The 20,112-nt window shown below is 34.6% G+C and overlaps 1 protein-coding gene and 1 non-coding gene across 10 annotated transcripts in view; both read left to right on the forward strand.

Annotated features, from left to right (window-relative positions):
- Window positions 1-20,112, forward strand: part of CDC42BPA (CDC42 binding protein kinase alpha) — a 463,135-nt gene that overhangs the window by 249,225 nt on the left and 193,798 nt on the right. For all 9 annotated transcript variants that reach the window (XM_077168549.1, XM_077168550.1, XM_077168551.1 and 6 more), the window contains 2 exons: window positions 13,760-13,839; window positions 16,344-16,510. In XM_077168549.1, coding sequence (XP_077024664.1) covers window positions 13,760-13,839; window positions 16,344-16,510 — 247 coding nt within the window. The remainder of the gene's footprint in view (window positions 1-13,759; window positions 13,840-16,343; window positions 16,511-20,112) is intronic.
- LOC143643072 (U2 spliceosomal RNA) lies at window positions 3,177-3,367 on the forward strand. The gene has a single exon (XR_013156113.1). It is a non-coding gene; the product is annotated as a U2 spliceosomal RNA (small nuclear RNA).

Consider the following 20,112-nt stretch of genomic DNA (forward strand, 5'->3'; position numbering starts at 1 on the left):
CCTGGAGATCGCTTTTATTCAAGCTTCAGTTAGACCTTACTACCTATCATAACCTGCCAAACCCCAACCAGGACCATTCCAGACAATCCTAAAGAACACTTAGGGCAATACATAAGATTCCACAAGGGTTCCATGCAATAGAGTAACTTTCCAGAAACCTACAGCCTCAAGGGTCCCTGGACAAGATAACTCCTCAAACTTTGAGAACCCTGCCTCTCCAGGACATCAGATACTTCCATCTCCTTACCCCATATTAATAACAGACCCTTCCAAAATGAAAAAGTTAGAATGGCTATAGCCCAAACACCCCTAAAGAGGGGGATGGAAAGATCAGAGGTGATGGTGGAGTTATACAGAGAAGATAGGATTTAACAAATGAATATGATTGCTGAATCATTCAATTGATATTTCTTTTAGTCTCCAGTACCTTAGAGCAGCTAGAATTAAAAGCCTAAAATTGTGAAATTGTAACCCACATCAAACTCTGAAATATGTTCTACAACTAATTGTGGTGCTGTGCTATGAAATTTATTGCTTTTTTTGTATATATGTTACTTTTCACCAAAAAAGAAGGAAAAAAAGTCGATTGTGATGATAAAAAAAAATATTTAAGCCTTCTAACCTCCTATATTCTGGAGCAGCTAGAAGGAAAAATGCAAGAGGATCATATGGTAGCCATGACAAACTCTGGGATCTGTCCTGTAACTACTTGTTGAAGAGTACTTTGAGAACTGTTGCTCTTTTATTTAAAAAAAAAAAAAAGAAAGAAAGAAAGCAACAGGAACTATGAGTGGATCCATATGGTATACTTAGCCAATAAGACTTAAATAGCCATTATTATTAGTATTTTGAAAAAATAAAAGGAAACTTTTTAAACAAGTGAAGAAAACTTTAATGACAAGTACTCAACAAATTGGGAATCTCAATAAAGAAAAAGAAATTATAATAAGGAACCAAATATAAATTAATTTTAAAAGTACAGTAACTAAATGAAAAATTTACAGGAGGGTCTCAATAGTAGGAAAAAGTATCAGTGAACTTGAAGATAAATCAGTAGAAATACTCCAGTCTTCAAAACATAGAGTGAAAGAATTAGAAAACTGAACACAACGTCTGAGCTCTTTGTCACAACATCAAGTGTACCAACATATATGTAGCGGGACACTTGGGAGAGGAAAGGGAAGGAAGAATACTTGAAGAAATTAGACTGAAACTTCCCAGATTTAATAAAAAATAATGAATCTACAGATCTAAGAGCATATCAATTATGATTCTATATACAGGAAAAACTATCTTTTGAAAATTAAGGGAAAATAATTTTTTTCCAGATAAACAAACATTGAGAGAATTTCATTACTAAGCAGACCTACCTTACAGAAATAATAATATTCTTCAGACTGAAAGGATATGACACTAAATGTAACCTGAGTTTTCAGAAGAAATAATGAGCATAGTGTATGTTAAATATGTGGTTAACAAAAGACTGCCAAAAGATAATTTTTCTCGTATTCTAATTTCTTTCAAAGAAAGAAAAGATTGTATAAGCATAGTAATTGTATATGCATAGCATAGTAATTTTATATTGTATAGCATAGTAATTTTAGGTTTTATAACATATATTCATGAAATATATACAACAATAAAATCGCAATGGAGGGGAAGAAAGGGAAGTATATTGGAGCAGAGTTGCTATATTTTTTATAGAATTAAGTTAGTAATAACTTGAAATAAATGGTGATAAGGTAGGATCAATATTGTAATTACTACAATAATCATTAAGAAAATAACTCAAAAAACAAGCTGAATTAAAATAATACACTAAAATTTTATTTTCTATGAGTGAAGGAGTACAATTGAACAGATGAGTGATCTAAAAAATAACCAATATAGCAGATATAAATTCAGCAATATAAAAAGTTAAATTATTAATTAGCCACAATCAAAATGGTGCAGTGAGAACCTTCAGGGCTCTATATCCCCTCCATAGAAGCTTTGAACAACTGGGAAGAAATGCCAGAAACATCTTTCTCCAACTTTCAGAAAACAGGTTACAGTAACAGGGCAAGTGCTGAATCAAGAAAAAGGCAACTAAAAAACGGTAGTATCACATGGTTCTTCCCTTTCCCCTCACCAACTCTGTGCAGAGCCAGCCTGTGCTCCTAGTTGGGAGCACAGTAACCCTTGTCCTTGTCGTGGGAATGTGTGTATCAGGCCTAGTCTCTCTGTTGGCAGCCAGAGGGATGGATCAGTACACATGACACGGGCTTGCTATCACAGAACTTGATTTAATTTAGAAGGCTTAAAGGACTCTCCTATAGTAAGGGATTGCTGGATGTAGAACATATAGTGCAGTGCCCAGGACTCTAAAGAAGTTGTTTTGTAGGGAAAAGAGGACATTTTTTCCTGTAAAGAAGGGAGTTCCTAGGGCCTCATCCACGTGCCCAAGACAGTTGGCATGTATAGAAAAGATCAGGGAGGTCCCTACTCTTTGGCCTTGGCTATTCTCTAAACTCAATGTTTGTAACAACTTAGGACAACTCTCATGCAGGTCAATGTGGAAAGCCTGGAGAAAGTGTTTCTTTTCCATTTGTCTTTTTTTTTTTTTTTTTGTAAGTTACTGACATTCAAAAAAAAGCTCTGTTTTCACTCTAGCTGGACACAAACTTAAGGGACAGAAACCTCAGAGTCTAAATTCCAGCAGTAACATTAAAATATCACGATATCCAGGTTTCAATAAAAGATTACAAAACACACAAAGAAACAGGAAGTGATGGCCCAGGCAAAGGACGTTAAAGCGTATTAGAACCATTAATGAGGGGAACCAATTGGGGACATACCTAGCAATGACTTAAAAAAAGAAAACGGTCCTAAATATGTTGTCAGAGAGCTAAAGGAAAACATGGATAAAAAACTAAAGGAAATCAGAAAAACGATAGATGAACAGGAAGTGAATAGCTGTAGAGAGAGAAATTATGAAAAGAAACTGGAGCTGAAGACTACAGTTTAACATAAATTTAAAATTCCTTAGAGGGATTCACTGGCGGATTGGAGCTGGCATAAAAATCAGTGAATTTAAAGATAAGACCATTGAAATCATTCAATCTGAGGAAGAGAAAGAAGAAAGAATAGTGACAGTTTGGGAAACCTGTGGGACACCATCAAGAGTATTGACATATATCACTTCTCGGCCTTTTGGCTAAGATCAAGTGTAGTATTTGTTCTTATCAGTTTAATATCTGATACATCCTCTATCCAAGGACAATATGTTAAATGGATTTTTGGAACTAGGAGTTAGAATAGGAGCTTGCTCCATCCACTCCATGCATCGACTTGGTATTGCAGTACTTCCAGGAGCGATGCACCCCCCCAGGGGAACAGTAAATGTGTGGAAAAAAAGAAAAAAGAAAAAGAGTATCGACATAGGCGTTATGGGGAATCCTTGAAGGAGAAAGAAAAGAGAAAGGGATAGAGAAAGTATTCAAAGAACTAATGGCCGGAAACTTCCCCAGTTTAACAAAAGGCACAAATATACACATCTAGGACCTAAAAACAGGATAAACTCAAATAGACATACACCACAACATATAATAAACTATTGAGCGACAAAGATACAGAGAATTCTGAAAGTGACAGGAGAACATAATCCATAAATGAAAAAACAAACTTCATTAAACATAAAAACATTTGCTCTTCAAAAGATGTAGCTATTTAAAGGAATGAAGTTCTGATACATGGTACAACATGGATGAAACTTGAAGACACTATATTGAATGAAATAGGCCAGACCTCACTTATATGAATGCCTTGCATAGGCAAATTCAGAGACAAAGTAGATTATAGATTGCCAGTGGCAAGGCAGGTAAGGATGAATGGGAAGTGATTGCTTAATGGTTGTAGAGTTTCTGTTTGAAATAATAAATGGGTTTGGGTAATGGATCTTGGAGATGGTGGCACAATATTGTAAATGTGCTTGGTATCACTGATTTGTGTACTAGAAAGTGATTAAAAGGGAAATTTTGAGTTCTGTATATGTAAGTTAAAAAAAAAGTTAAAAAATAAAAAAAAAACACTTCATGAAATGAAAAGATGCAATCCTAATATGGAGGAAGGATATGTAAAGAATTTTCTGATAAAGTACTTGTCCTCAAAATACATAATTTCTACAACAGAAAAATAAGAAGTCAGACAATCTAAATTAAAAATGGGCAAAATGCATTTATGAATTTTAGTATATTTGAGAAGTTATAGGCTTACATAAAAATCATGCGAAAATACAGGGTTCCCATATACCACCCTATTATTAATACCTTGCACTGATGTGATGTATTTGTTAAATTTCATGGAAAAACATTTTTTAAATTGCACTATACTACAGTCCGTTGAATACCATAGTGTTCACTATTTGCATCGTATGATTTTATTACTGTTTTTACATTTTTATTATGGTGATGTATATACAACCTAAAATTTTCCCTTTGACTCCATTCAAATATATGATTCAGTGCTGTGAATTACATTCACAATGTTGTGCTACCATCACCATCATTACCTATTACCAAACATTTCCATTAACCCAAATAGAAACTATACAATTTAAACATATACTCCTTATTCCCTTCCTCTACTCCTGGAGCCTGCAGAAAGGAATGCAGCCCTGCCATCACCTTGATTTTAGCCTGGTGAGACCCTTTCCAGACTTCTGGCCTATAAACTGTAAGATTATCAATTTGTATCTTTTAAAATTATTTTATTATTATTAGAGAAGTCATAGGTTTACAGAAAACCCATTCAAAATGTAGAGTTTTCATTTAAGCCTGCTCCCACATGCAGTTTGCTCTACTATTAAAACTTTGCATTAATAAGGTACTTCTGGTACAATTGATGAAACATTATTACTATAATTATTCTAGTAATTGTAGTCCATAGTTTACATTAGGATTCACTGTGTTTGTACAGATTTATGTTTTTTTCTTCTAATTTTTATTCTGGTAACATATATATAAACTAAAATTTTCCCTTTTAACTACAGTCAGATATATAATTCATTGCTGTTAATTGCATTTGCAATGTTGCACTGCCATCACCACCATCCATTAACAAAACTTTTCCATTACCCCAAACAGAAATCATTTACCAATTAAGCATTAACTCCCCACTCCTTCCTTACACTTGCCCCAGCTTCTAGTAACCTGTGTTCTGATTTCTGACTCTGAATTTGCTTATTCTAATTATTTTATATCAGTGAGATCATACAGTATTTGTACTCTTTGATGTCTGGCTTATTTCATTCAGCATAATGTCTTTAAGGTTCATCCCATTTTATGGCTGAATAATATTCCATTCTATATATTTACCACATTTTGTTTGGTCCATCATCAGATGATGGACATTTGTGTTGCTTATCTTCTGACAATTGTGAATAATACCTCCATGAGCATCAGTACAGCGAAGATATGTCCAAGTTCTTGGTTTCAATTCTTTTGTGTTCATACCTAGTAGAGGGATTGCCAGGTCATATGATAATTCTGTTCTAGCTTTCTGAAGGACTGCAAAACTGTCTTCCATAGCTGGTGCACCATTTTCCATTTCCACCAGCAATGAATGAATGTTCCTGTTTTTCCACATTCTCTCCAAGACTTATAATTTTCTGTTTTTCAAATAGTAGTCACTCTACTGGGTATGAAATGGTATTTCATCATTTAGATTAGCATTTCCCTAATGGCTAATGATGTGAGCATCTTTTCATGTGCTCTGGGCCATTTGAATATCTTCTTTGCAGAAGTGTCTGTTCAAGTCCTTTGCCCATTTTTAATTTGATTGTTTGTAATATTTGCGTATCCTTTTGCCAGTAAGTACCATGTTGTTTTGATTACTGTGGCTTTGTAATGAGTTTTATGATCAATAAATATGAGTCTTCCAACTTTGTTCTTTTTAAAATGGCTTTGGCTATTCAGGGATCTTTACTTTTCCATATAAATTTAATGATTGTCTTTTCTATTTCTGCAAAGAAGAGTTTTGAAATTTTGATTGGAATTGTGTTGAATTTGTAGGTCACTTTTGTTAGAATTAATATCTTAACAGTATTTAGTCTTCCAATCCATGAACATGGAGTGTCGTTCCATTTATTTAGGTCTTTTTAAATTTATTTTAGCAGTGTTTTGTAGTTTTCTGTGTACATATCCTTGGTTAAATTTGTGCCAAATATCCCAAAGATATTTGATTCTTTTAGTTGTTTTGTGAATGGATTGTTCTTCTTGATTTCCTCTTCTGAATGTTCATTACTACCTCATAGAAACACTACTGATTTTTGCATGTTGATCTTGTGCTACACTACCATACTTAATTGATTTATTATTACTAGTAGTCTTCTTGTGGATTTTTTAGGATTTTCTATATGTAAAATCATTTACTCTGCAAATAGTGAATGTTTTACTACTTCCTTTCCAATTTGGATGATTTTTATTTCTTTCTCTCACCTGATTACTCTGGCTGTAACTTGCAGCAAAATGTTGAAAAATGTAGTGACAGCAGGCATCCTTGTCTTGTTCCTGATGTTAAAGGGAAAACTTTCTTTCACCTTATGAATGATGATAGCTGGGGATTTTCATATAATCCCTTATCACATTGAAAAGGTTCTCCTCTATTCCTTGTTTTCTAAATGTTTTTATCAGTAAGGCATGCTGTATTTTGTCAATATGCTTTTTCTGTTTCAGTTGGGATGATCATGTGATTTTTTTTCCCTCTGAATATGGTATGTGGTAGTTAGGTTCAGGTGTCAACTTGGCCAGGTGATGAAGCCTATTGTTTCCGTTGCTTTGGACTTAACGCCATCAGTATGTGAAATACGTCTGTGGCTGATTACATTGCAGTGGGCTAAGGGTAGTGCCTTCCACAGTGAGTGAGGTTTAATTGAATTAGTTGGAGGCTTAAGAGAGGTCAGAAGAGGGCTCAGCATACCTCATCTCAGCACTCATAGCTTAGACCCTTGTGTTTGGAGATGTGGAAAAGAATCACCCCAGTGTAAGCCTTTTGAACCCCGAAACCAGGAGGGAAGCCCAGCAGATGTCCACCATTTGCCTTCCCATGTGATAGAGGAAGCCAGAGGAAAGCCGGCATCTTTGCTCTGAAGAACTATAAATTTGTAAGTAAATAAATCCCCTTATTAAAAGCCCTCCCATATGTAAATGTTCTAAAAATGATCATGGTGATGAATACACAACTGTGTGATGATATTGTGAGCCATTGATTGGACACAATCTATGGCCTGTGTGTGTGTGTGTGAAGATTTACCAATAAAAATATATTCTTAAAAAAGATAATAAAGGAAGCAAAACAGCTTAGGAATGGTTCTATTCCAGTGATACGACTTACCAGTTCTGTAAAACTTTCCTGAAAGAGGTTATTTCTCCATTTATAGTGAACATTTTCAACTTTTTTTTTTTTATAACAGTTTCAATTTCTTATGTTCTTTCACTAGGCAGCATACATTTAAGATTCACCCATGTCTTTGTGTGGCTTCATAAGTCATTCCTTTTTTTTTTCTCTCTCTCTCTCCTCATAAGGGCAGACACTGGGAATCAAACCTGGGTCTCTGGCTTGGCAGGCAAGAAGTCTGCCTGCTGAGCCACCATGGCCCACCCCAAATCATTCCTTTTTATTTCTGAATATTATTCCTTTGTATGGTTATATCACAGTTTGCCTGTCTATTTACCTGTTCTTTATCCATTCACATGGTATCTTGTTTGCTTCCAGTTTTGGATGATTATGAATAAAGCTACCATAGAACAATGCAAAACGAACAAAAAAGCCAATCCATCTCTGGTGTTTTTTGCATTCTGGCAGCTTTAGCCAACTAAAACATGGTGTATTACATTAATTGATTTCCGTAGGTTGACCCACCCTTGTTTTACTGGTGTAAATCTCAACTTGTTCATGGAATTCCTTTTATGTGCTGTTTGATTTGGTTTGTTAGCATTTTGTTGATGATTTTTGCAGCTATATTCATAAGGAATATTTTTCAGTATATTTCATATATTATTCAGAATATTTTTCATCTGCATTTGGTATGAGAGTGATTTTGACCTATTTATAGAATGAGTTGAGGAATGTTCCCTCTCTTCAGATTTTTAGAACAGTTTGAGAAGGATTGCTGTTAATTATTTTAATGCTTGGTAAAATTCCCTAGTGAAGCCATTTAGACCAGAATTTTCTTTGTTTGGAGACATTTTTATTACTAATTCAGTCTCTTTTCTAGCTATAGATTTTTGAAATTTTCTATTTCTTCCTGATTCATTGTAGTTATTTTGCGTGTTACTAGGAATTTGTTTATCTAATTTCGTCTAGGTTATCTAATTTGTTGTTGTACGGCTGTTTATAGTATCCTCTTATAGTCCCTCCTATTTCTGTGTTGTTGGTAATAAGATCCCTCTTTTCTAATTTTAGTCATTTGTGTTTTCTTTTTTTTAACCATCTAGCTAAAAGTTTGCCAACCTTGATCTTTTCAAAACAGTGGTTTTCGGTTTTGATGATTCCTATATTTTTTAAATTCTCTGTTTCATTTATCTTTGCTCTGATTTCCTTCCTTCTGCTCCTTTTGGATTTAGTTTACTCTTCTTTTTCAGGTTACTCCAGTTTTGAGGCTAGGTCGTTGATATGCGAGCTTTCTTTAAGCATTTAGAGCTTTCAGTTTCTCTCAGCACTGCCTTTGTTGCAGCCCATAAGTTTTGTTATGTTGTGTTTTCACTTTAATATCTTCGAGATATTTCCTAATTTCATTAGTGATTTCTTTTTTAACCCACTGGTTGTTTATGAGTACATTGCTTAATTTCTACATATTTGTGAACTTTCCATTTCTCCCTTTGTTATTCATTTCTAGCTTAATTCCAGTGTGGTCAAAGAAAATACAGTGAATGATTTCAATATTTTTGAATTTATTGAGACTTGTTTTTGACTCAAGTTATGTATGGGCTATCCTCAAGAATAATCCATGTGCGCTAGAAAAGAACATTTGTATTCTGCTGCTTTTTTTTTTTTTTTTTTGCATGGGCAGGCACCAGGAATCGAACCTAGGTCTCTGGCATGGCAGGCAAGAACTCTGCCACTGAGCCACTATTGTCCACCCTGTTTTGTTGCTTTTTGAAGTGTTCTATATATGTCTGTTAGGTCTAGTTGATTTAGTGTAATTCAAGTCTCCCCTTTCCTTATTAATCCTCTGTCTAGATTTTCCTGCCTATTATTGAAAATGGTGTATTGAAATCTGTTATTAATGTAGAACTGTCTGTTTCTCTATTTGTTAATATTTATTTATATTTTAAATCTGCCAGTATTGGTTTCATATATTACAGCTGCATTGTTACATGCTCTTGGCTGCATTATGTCTTCTCTTTGAAATGACCCTTCTATCAATATATAATGACCTTCTTTGCCCCTCATAACTATTTTTGACTTAACATATATTTCATCTGATATTAGTGCACATACCCCAACTCTCTTTTGGTTAGTACTTGCATGCTATATTTTTCCTATCCTTTCATATTTGTGGTACTTACTTTTTTGTATTTAAGGTGCTTCTGCCATTCTGCCTTTTACTGAAGAGTTTATCCATTTACATTTAATGTAACTACTGATAATTGTGAACTTTCTTCTGCCATTTTGCTATTTAGTCTTTGAAAGTCTTATACCTTTTTTGATTCTCAATTCTTTTTTTAATGTCTACTTCTAGATTTATTTGTTTGTTTGTTTGGTATTAATTTGAGTCCCTTCTCACTACTTTCTGGAAATATATTTTTTAATTGATTAGGTTAGATTTCACCAAAAAAAGATATATGAATGAGTCATTAGCTGTTGTTAAGATGCTCAATATCATTAGCCATAGGGAAATACAAATTGAAGCTACAATAAGATACTACTTTCACCTACAAGGATGTATATATTTAAAAAGAACCACCATAGCAAATGTTAGAAAGGATGTGGAGAAATTGGAACCCTCATGCATTGCTGATGAGAATGTAAAATGATGCAGCCACTTTGGAAAAATGCTTTATTTGCTTACGTGTACTTACTGGAATGTACTAATATTTGCATATTTTTAAATCAATAAAAATTATTACACTCTGCAGTTAAAACTGATGTATTTTGCTGTATTTTTATTATATCTTAGTAAACCTGTTTTAAAAAATATATGGACTTCAGTTTTTATAAATTTGGTATTTATTGGCAAGTCACACAGTGATTATAATAGTATTAGTCTCATATGCAACAGATTTGAGCAAATCTATTAGCTGTAGAGCTAGATTTCTTCTCAGATTCTCAGAAGCATCTTGGGTTTAACAAAAGTAATACTATTTATTGGTGAATCTTTTATCCAACGTGTGACTATGGGGATATTTATCACAGTGTGTTTATGTAATCTGTGGTAGAATCCTTTTCTCCTTTGATGTTTAGACCTTGATAATAGTGAATTATATTGTCACTTTCATAATTATCTTTAAATGAGACATTACTACAGATTTTTTACAGAAATTCCTATCTGTGATTCCTGTGTAACAGATTGCATGAATTGTTTCCTAGTAATTCCTGAAGCAATCTTCAGTATATCTAGCATCAATTATTTTCCATCGTTTACTTACCGAAATCTATAAGACAGCATATTTATAGAAGGATAGGTAAACTTTCACATTGGTGAATAAGACCTGCATTAGTGGTTAAGGAGAGGCTTTGTAGCTGGTTTATGTAAATGAAAACGTTTGTTTCTAAAAATAGTACATTAAAGCTTGTGCTTCTCCTCTTTCCTCTTGGAAACCAGTCCTAGAAAGTTAGTAGAAGAATAGTAAAGAGAAATGCAAACTTCATTTAGTTCATAATATAAGAAGAAGAGCTGGCAAAAACAGTGAAGATCAAAAAGAGAACTGAAAGTTTCATGAGTAGATATCTTAATGTTTTAGACCTACCAGATAAGTGGCATACCTGAGATGCAAAAACATTAATCTCATTTTTGGAATAAAGAGGTGAATGCACTGTTGGTACTCAATTCATTGTAACTTATTGGAAAAAAGTTGGGTATTTAAGGAAGACAGGGGTGAATGAAAAATCAGACAGACAAGCCACATTTATAGAAAGTAGTTTGCTGTGTGAATCAAGGGAGAAAAGAGAGAAAACCTTAATTAACTGGAGAAAAGTGAAAGGTAAAAGAATTCACTAAACAATCCCGTGTCAAAAAGAGAATTCCTGTTAATTAGGCATATATGCTTGTCCCTCCTTTGAACAGTTGTCTAGGGCAGGTTTAAGAGGACCTCATGCCATTTAAAAAACAAGTCATAGTCAAATAGGAACCAGTACAAGATCAATACAGTGATAAAAGAAAAAAAGAGAAAGCAATAAGAAAAATAAATAGTATATGAAGAATTCTCACCATGGTTTCCTTGGAGATGGTAAAAATTATGTCTGAAGATAAAGTTGTGAATTAAAAAATATATGGAGCAGTTGCCTCTAAAAAACAGAGTACAATGCAAAGATATAAAATCTCATGAAAAAAAGAATTAGCAAGAATCAAAGGGAAAGATGAAACATAGTTAGTAGAGGACAGAACAGAAGAAAAAAATCCCTAAATGAAGTTCATGTGAAATGGACATTGTTGAAAACATAATCAAGAACATAAGGGACAGGTTATTGAAAACTGTGAGTGGAAATTAACAAAAAGTTAAACTAGATCTGAAAGAAAATAGATAAAATACTGTCATGGAAATTCTATTATTACAGATAATTAGTATCTTTGTAGAAGAGAAAATACATGTAGATCTAATCCAAGGTACAATTCCAGAAAATAAAGAAAACTCAATCAGTGCACTCTGTGGGTCCATCATGTCCCAGAAATAATTAATTCAGAAGAATGAAATCCAAAACATATTCTAGTTAATAGATTTTAATAACAAGGGAAGAATCATGTGGGCGTTGAAGAAGAAAGATTAAGTCACCTGTAAAGGGGGTGGGAGGAATCATGCTGACCTCAATTTTCCCAAAACCAGCCCCCAACACTAGAAGACAAGGAGCCAATAACCATGAAGCATGAGAAAAAGTATAGACCTGAAAACTTTATTCTCAATCAAATTATTGTGCAGGTGTAAACACGACAGAAAAACACTTTTGGATATGCAAGAATTAAACTACTGTAGTTTAATTTAGCCCTTCTTGAAGAAAGTGTTGAAAGATCATCTTCTATCATGTAAGAAATGAAATTGGAAACTATAGCAGACTTGTCAGTAAGCATTAAATCTATTAAACTGTAATAAAGCATGGGGATTATTGTTAACAGTGTGAATTTTGTTAAGCCTGTTAGTGAGAAAATGTAACAGTCAGCAAAATTTCAGAAGAGGAGGAGTAAATTGCAAATTGGTATAAGATTCCCTCCATCCCCATCTTCTAAACTTGGAACCAAAAGATACCATTTTCAGCTGATAAATAAATGAAGGAATAAAGAAATGAAACGTAGATGAAAAGTTATTGTTATATCCTTCTAAAACTGGAATTTATAAGTGAGAGGATGTGGAAATATATGCTGTGGTAGTTAGATTCAGTTGTCAACTTGGCCAGGTGAAGGTACCTAGTCATTTTGCTGTGGACATGAGCCAATGATACATGAACCTCATCTGCTGCTCATTTACATCTGCAGTCAGCTAGGAGGCATGCCTGCTGCAGTGAATGATGTTTGATTTAATTGACTGGTGCTTAAATGAGAGCGCTCAATGTATCACAGCCCACGCAGCTCAGCATACCTCATCTCAGCACTCTCAGCTCAGCCCAGGCCTTTGGAGATGCAGAAAGAAAACACCCAGGGAAAGTTGTTGGAACCCAGAGGCCTGGAGAGAAGGCCAGTAGAGATTACCCTGAGCCTTCCCATGTAAGAAAGAACCTCAGATGAAAGTTAGCTGCCTTTCCTCTGAAGAACTAACAAAATAAATCCCCTTTTATTAAAAGCCAATCCGTCTCTGGTGTGTTGCATTCCGGCAGCTAGCAAACTAGAACATATGCTAATTCCATCATTACATATAGAAGTGAAGCAAACTCTGGAGTATTATATAAAAATACAGTATAAACATTTAACACTAGAACCCTTCATATGACACATAAACAGAACAAAGAAATCAACTATGTAATGGAAGATTCAAAGATGTAATAAAAATAGAACTCACTCAGCGTATACATTATAAGAAAAAATTTAATGGGCTGAATTAGTCTAATAAAAGATAAAGAATCTAAAAACTGATAATAATAGCTTGCCTCTAGAAAGAAGTGGGTAACTGCAGAACAGAAGAGAGTCTTTTTACATTAAACACGTGTCTGTTTTGAATTTTCTGTCTCTCTCTATAAAGTACGTGTACATATAAAATATTTCCTATTCTGCTACAAGGATTTTTATATTATTTCATATCACTTTTCACTGTTTGGTACCATATCCAAGACACATAGAACTTTTCTCATTCTTTAATCTCTGAACCTTAAAAGAATTATATTTATTGTTAATGGAAATTTTAAATAGTTTCAAATTAAATACACGGTACTCTCAATATCAGTCTGACTGTATTTTCATTTTCTTAGAATTTTTTCATAGCAATATTCATGATCTAAACCTTATACCATTGAACATCTGTACCAAACTTATGTCTTTCTCAATTGAACAGTTATATATTTCCTATTGACAGTTAATATTTGTAGCCCAATCTAATTATCTTTCTTTCTTACTGAATATTTTTTCCTCCTATAGGAAACAATGCCCCCACCAACACATACTGCATTTTCTGGCCACCATCTGCCTTTTGTTGGTTTTACATATACTAGTAGCTGGTAAGTTTGAAAAGTTAAAATAATTTGGACAATTTTAAGAAAATTAAAATGAAATGAGGTTTTAAAAATTATAATGTATAAGAGACTCTTGTAAACTAGACATTTTTAAAGAATAATCTTATTACTGGAGAAAGTTAGATATTACAAAATGAGTAGAAGAACCAAGAATCGTACTTAACTAATTTTGCAGAAGAAAGAATAGGACAAGTACAGAGCTCAGAATTTAACCCTAAGCAATATAAGACAGGAATTAGAAGAGTTCAGTGGTTTTAAATAAATGTTCTCTAGGATATAGGTACCACAACTTTTAGCTCGTTATCTTTCTATATTTTCACTGACCTTCATTATATTCCTACCCTCTCTTTCCCCCTTACTCAGCTTAAATTGTATTGAGAATTATTATAATCATTTCCTTGCAAGCCACCTTGATTCCCTTGACCATTTTTCATTCAATTATACTTATTTCAGTAAATAATATTTGTTATTAAAATCCAATTCTCTACCTGTCCCTGTGCTGTTGAAAGTGATTAGAGAAAAATATTCACCCATTCTTACTGGTCTCACTTTAAATTCATGAAAACCAAACCTCAAGTGTCCCTTTTTGGTACCTGGCAAATATAGTATATTACCCTACTGTGTTCATTCTCCTATATAACTATTTAATACTTCCATCTTTTCCCTGAAACCTTTGTTATCCTCATTCTCAGCTGATTATCTCACTTCCTCTTTCACTGAGAAGGATTGAATCTAACAACAGAGAACTTCCACAAGCTCCCATCATCACATTTACCACCCTCCTTTTTTATAGTTGAACTAGACTCCTAAGACTAACCTTTAACATCCCTTCCTGTCTACTCTAGTGCATTGGTAACTTTTACATCATAAGTTTTTTCCTTTCTGGGTCATCTGCATCATCTGATCATTTCCATGAGCTTACAAATGTGTTTATTTCTACCATGCTAAAGCAAAATAAAATTTCTTTTGATCACTTCACCTGCTGCCTTAACCTGCTACCAACCCATTTCTCTGTTTTACGATATACCAAAATTACTTTAAATTGTTACATATGCTTTATCCATTTTTTTTTCATACTGTTCTCTCTTGAATCTACTCCATTAGCTTTTTGCTTCCATCACTTGATGTAAACTGCTTTAATTAGTGTCACTACTGACTCCCCTGTTGCTAAGTCTCATGATCATTTCTCAGTCCTAGGCTTACTGGATTCAGATATTCTGTTATTTGCCATGGCTTCTCTCCTCTAAAACACTTTCTTCTCTTAGCTTCCAGGGCACTTACCTGTTTTTTCCCTTACCTTTCTGTTTGCTCCTTTTCAGATTCCTAATCTCCTTGACTTCTGAATATCTGAGTGTCCTATGGTTTAGGCCTTGGATTTAGCTATGCTCTCTGTTGTTCCCCAGGTAATTGCTGATTCGTCCCAAAGGTTTGTCTCTAGCTAAGAACCTCTCTCCTCTCTTCTACTTAAAATTGTCCTCAACTACCTACTGAACATGTTCACAACTTCATTTTTATATTTCCCTGAACCTGTCCTACTGATCCTTTTTTAAAAAAAAAGTCAGAAATGTCATTCCTCTCTTAAGACCAGTTCCTCCTACGTCAGCTCCAGCGGCTTCCTGCCTTAACTCCAAATTTCATGAGACTATGACTGGCTCACTTTTACCTTCCTAATTTTATTTCCTACTACTCTTCCTATTACTCATTCCACTTCAGCCAAATAGGCTTCTTCTTTTCTGGGATATAAATATGCCAGGTACACTCTTGTTTCAGCACTTTTGCACTTCCAGCTGCTTGTAATGCACTTCCCTGATAAGCCCTTGGCTGGTCCCCTTACTTTTTCTGGGCTTTGCTCAAAAGTTACCTTCACAGTTCCAACTTTTTCTTTTCAGAAACTGAGAATGAAACTGACAACTTTTTCTAAAATTTCAACTTTTCTCCCTCAATACTTCATTTCTACTTTTCTTGCTTTATTAGCATTTCACACTGTCTAACATACTGAGTGTTTTAATATTTATCTTGCTTATTTCTCTGTCATTAGACTACAAGTTCTTATATAGGCAGAAATTTTTGTCAGTTTTGTTCTCTGTTGTATATCCAGCACTTCAAATATTTTTAATTAAGTTTCATTGAATTAAATGAAACGCTTTACTTTCATGATTGGTGCTTTTGACTGCTATTTCACTTAGGTCATCAGACTGTTTTCAACTGCCATTAACCCTTCAGCAAACTTGGTTTTATTGTGGTTATTTAAAAAAAAATCAAGATATGTTTAGGGATTTAAGTTTTCATTTTTAAAAATGCTTGTAGTAAGTAGTTTATGATGATTTTGCAGATACTGTTTTTTACATTCACTCTAGTTGGCTAACTCTAGATATTCAAATTTATATCTTAAATGAACAATTCCAAAGGTTATCTTTTTTCTTCAAACTTAAATAAAAAGTTCATGTATTTCAATGTGAACCCATGGTTTTTTTTTTTTATTTCTTCAGTGTTCTCTCTGATCGAAGCTGTTTAAGAGTTACAGCTGGTCCCACCCCACTGGATCTCGATGCTAATATTCAAAGGACTTTGGATAACAACTTAGCAACTGAAGCTTATGAAAGAAGAATTAAGCGCCTTGAACAGGAAAAACTTGAACTTAGTAGAAAACTTCAAGGTAAAGATATTTTAAAGATAGATCTTTTCCTTTTTGAATTGGATGTAGTTACAGTGTTATGAATTGTTTTCTTATTACAAGTGGCTGTTTTATCTTGAAGCAAAGTTATTTTAAGTGGAGAAAAAGCAAGTTGTATAGATTTATACAGAATACAGTTTAGTACTGTTTGTATAAAATCACACAATTTACAGTAGAGGAAAAGGTATTTGCTTCCCATGGGTGTCTAAAATATGCATGTGTATAAATATGTGTGAGTAAATCATAGCTCTGGGGAGAAGGAAGTGGGACTACCAGGAAAAAAGCAATCATTCTCATCCCAGTGTAACCCTTCTATGACTTTTCCTATCATATTCCTTCAGTTTTTAAAATTTCTAAATCCTGGCACATTGTCATTCTCTACAGCCTTACTCCTGTCATAATATTTTGGTGATTTAATAATGCACCGAGGTGAGCTTTTTAAAACCTTTGACTTCTCAGTTTCTCTATTCTTTTTTTTTTTTTTTCACATGGGCAGGCACCGGGAATCGAACCCGGGTCCTCGGGCATGGCAGGCAAGCATTCTTAACTGCTGAGCCACCGTGGCCCACCCCCAGTTTCCCTATTCTTGATTATCAGTGCTCTTCTTCTCTATCCTACCTAAACCCCTTCTTCCCATGGTAGATGTATTTTAAGATTCAAATAACTAAAGCTTTCCTTAATCTTAGTTTCAAGCAACCTGTGCTGGTTTGAAAGGAAGTATGCCCCCTAGAAAATCCATATTTTAATTAAAACTCCATTTCATAAAGGTAAAATAATTCCTATTCAATACTGTATGTCTGAAACTGTGATATGTGATTTAGTCAAGAGTGGTTGTTAAACTGGATTAGGTGATGACATGTCTCCACCCATTTGGGTGGGTCTTGATTGGTTTAGTGGAGTCCTGTAAAAGAGGAAACATTTTGGGGAATGGAAGATTCAGAGAGAGCAGCATCACAAAGCAGAGAGTCCACAAGCCAGTGACCTTTGGAGATGAAGGAGGAAAATGCCTCCCGGGGACCTTCATGAAACTGGAAGCCAGGAGAGAAAGCTAGCAGATGATGCTGTGTTTGCCATGTGCCCTTCCAGCTGAGAGAGGAACCCTGACCATGTTCACCATGTGCCTTTCCAGATGAAAGAGAAACCCTGAACTTCATTGGACTTCTTAAACCAAGGTGTCTTTCACTGGATGCTGTAGATTGGACATTTCTATGGGCTTCTTTTAATTGAGACATTTTCTTGGCCTTAGAACTGTAAACTAGCAACTTTTTAAACTCCCCTTTTTAAAAGCCATTCCATTTCTGGTATATTGCATTCCAGCAGCTAGCAAACTAGAACACAACCCCTTCATAATCTTCTGCTTTTATATCATTATTTTTCAATTTCCAAGTACATTTTAACAAGTACTTTTAAAACAGATTTTAAAGGGCTGTGATTTTTCATTTTCTCTTCTAGCTGCTCCAAGACACTGGAGACCAAATGAAATAACAATATAATGATTCAGCTGACATATGCATTTGTTAAATCCTATCTTATCTGTTATACTTGTCTCTTTTTTTTTCTTTCTTTGTGAAATAAAAGCATATTTAAAAACAACAATAAATTTCAAAGTGCATTGCAACAGTTAGTTGTAGAACAGATTTCAGAGTTTGATGTGGGATACAGTTCCACAGTTTTACATTTTTATTTCTAGCTGCTCTAAGGTACTGGAGGCTAAAAGAAATATCAATATAATGATTCAGCACTCATACTCATTTGTTAAACCTGACCTTCTCTGTATAACTCCATCACCTTTGATCTTTCGCCTACTCTTTATGGGTATTTGGGCTATGGCCATTCTAACCTTTTCATGTTGGAAGGGGCTATCAGTAATATGGGATGGGGGATATAAATAGTTGATGTTCTGGAAAGGCTGGGCCCTCTGCATTGCAGAACTTATCTGATCCAGGGACCCATCTGGAGGTTGCAGGTTTCTGGAAAGTTACCCTGATACATGGAACCTTTGTAGAATCTTATATAATGCCCTAGGTATTATTTAGAATTGGTAGGAATGGTTTTGGTTGAGGTTTGACAAGTTATGATAGGTAGCAATGTCTAACTGAACCATGCATTACAGTGACCTCCAGAGTAGCCTCTTGACTCTATTTTAAGTATCTCAGCCACTGATACCTTATTTGTTACACTTCTTTTCCCCCTTTTGGTCAGGATGGCATTGTTGAACCAACAGTTCAACAATGAACTGTTGAGTTAGATTGTGGTTACAGAAAATAATCATAATCATACCCTTATACATACCCTCAAATCTATTGCTACTCTGTCTGTTTGTCAAACTGTATTTGCTGAACCCTGATCTTAAGCACAACTTTGTGTCAGCAACTGAACAACTGAAGATAACTGATTTAAAATAGCACTATGCTGACCAGTTTGACTTCACATTCGTGAATGCTAATTTTGAGTGGGTTCCTAGTACCCAGCACCCTGGCCTTTTTCTAAGCCAATTCCTTTGTCTGTTTATGAGATTCAAAGGTCATTTCTCATCCTTAAAACCTATTGCAGCAATTGACCCATTTGACATTTCTTCCTCCTGAAAAGTTTTTGTTCATTTTAAATTCTGGGCACTTTACCCTCCAAATTTACTGCTTCATCATAAGCCAGTCCTTCTCAGTCTCCTTTGCTGATTACCACTTAACTCTTTGATGTCTTAATATTAAAGTACTCCAGCCTACTCCCTGCTTTCAGTTGATCAGACCTAAAACTGAAGTCATCCTTAAACCCACTCATTCTTTTAACCCCATGTCTAATTCATCAGCAGGATTAATTCATCAGCAAATCCTGCCAACTCTGCTATCACAGTAGACCCAGAATCTGATTTTCATTGTGGAGTCACTATCCTGTTTCAAACCACCATCAATTTTCACGTATATTATTGCAGTAGCTTCCTGACTGTTTTTCCCTGCCTCCCCGCTGCCTTCCTATAGTCTGTTTTCAACGCAACAAAGTAATCCTATGAAAGCACCATTTTGATCACCTCACTTCACTTTCTCATCTCATTCCCCATGACTTCCCATCTCACTTGTATTGATAGCCATACTAATTTCAGAGGTTGAATGCTGTATGTGCTCAGGCTTCTTATTACTGTTCTGACTTCATCTCTTACTATTGTCTTCCTTGTTCTTTGTGTTCTAGCTGCCCTTGTTTCCCTCCTGTTCCTTGCTTGAGCCAGGTGCACATCCTCACCTCAGGACCTTTGTATTAGCTCTTTCCCTGCCTTAAATGCTCTTCCTTTGATATTCATATAACTAATTTTCTTACCTCCTTCAGGTCTCAGCTTGTATTTTACCTCAAGGAGGCCTTTTCTGATCTGCCTATTTAAAATGGACTCTCAGTTATATCCCCAGCCCTCACTATTCCCCTTTCCTGCTTTATTTTCTCCAAAGTAAAGACATAGCATATAATGTATTTTTATTTATTTTGTAAATGAAAAATGTATGAATGAAGAAATAATTAAGAAGCGTGTAACCCTTAAGAGAGAGTTAACGTTTTACAAACATAAAATTATATTAGTACCCCAAAAATCTCTGTAGATA

This window comes from Tamandua tetradactyla, chromosome 7 (genome assembly GCF_023851605.1).
Source record: "Tamandua tetradactyla isolate mTamTet1 chromosome 7, mTamTet1.pri, whole genome shotgun sequence".
NCBI classification, from domain to species: Eukaryota; Metazoa; Chordata; class Mammalia; order Pilosa; family Myrmecophagidae; genus Tamandua; species Tamandua tetradactyla.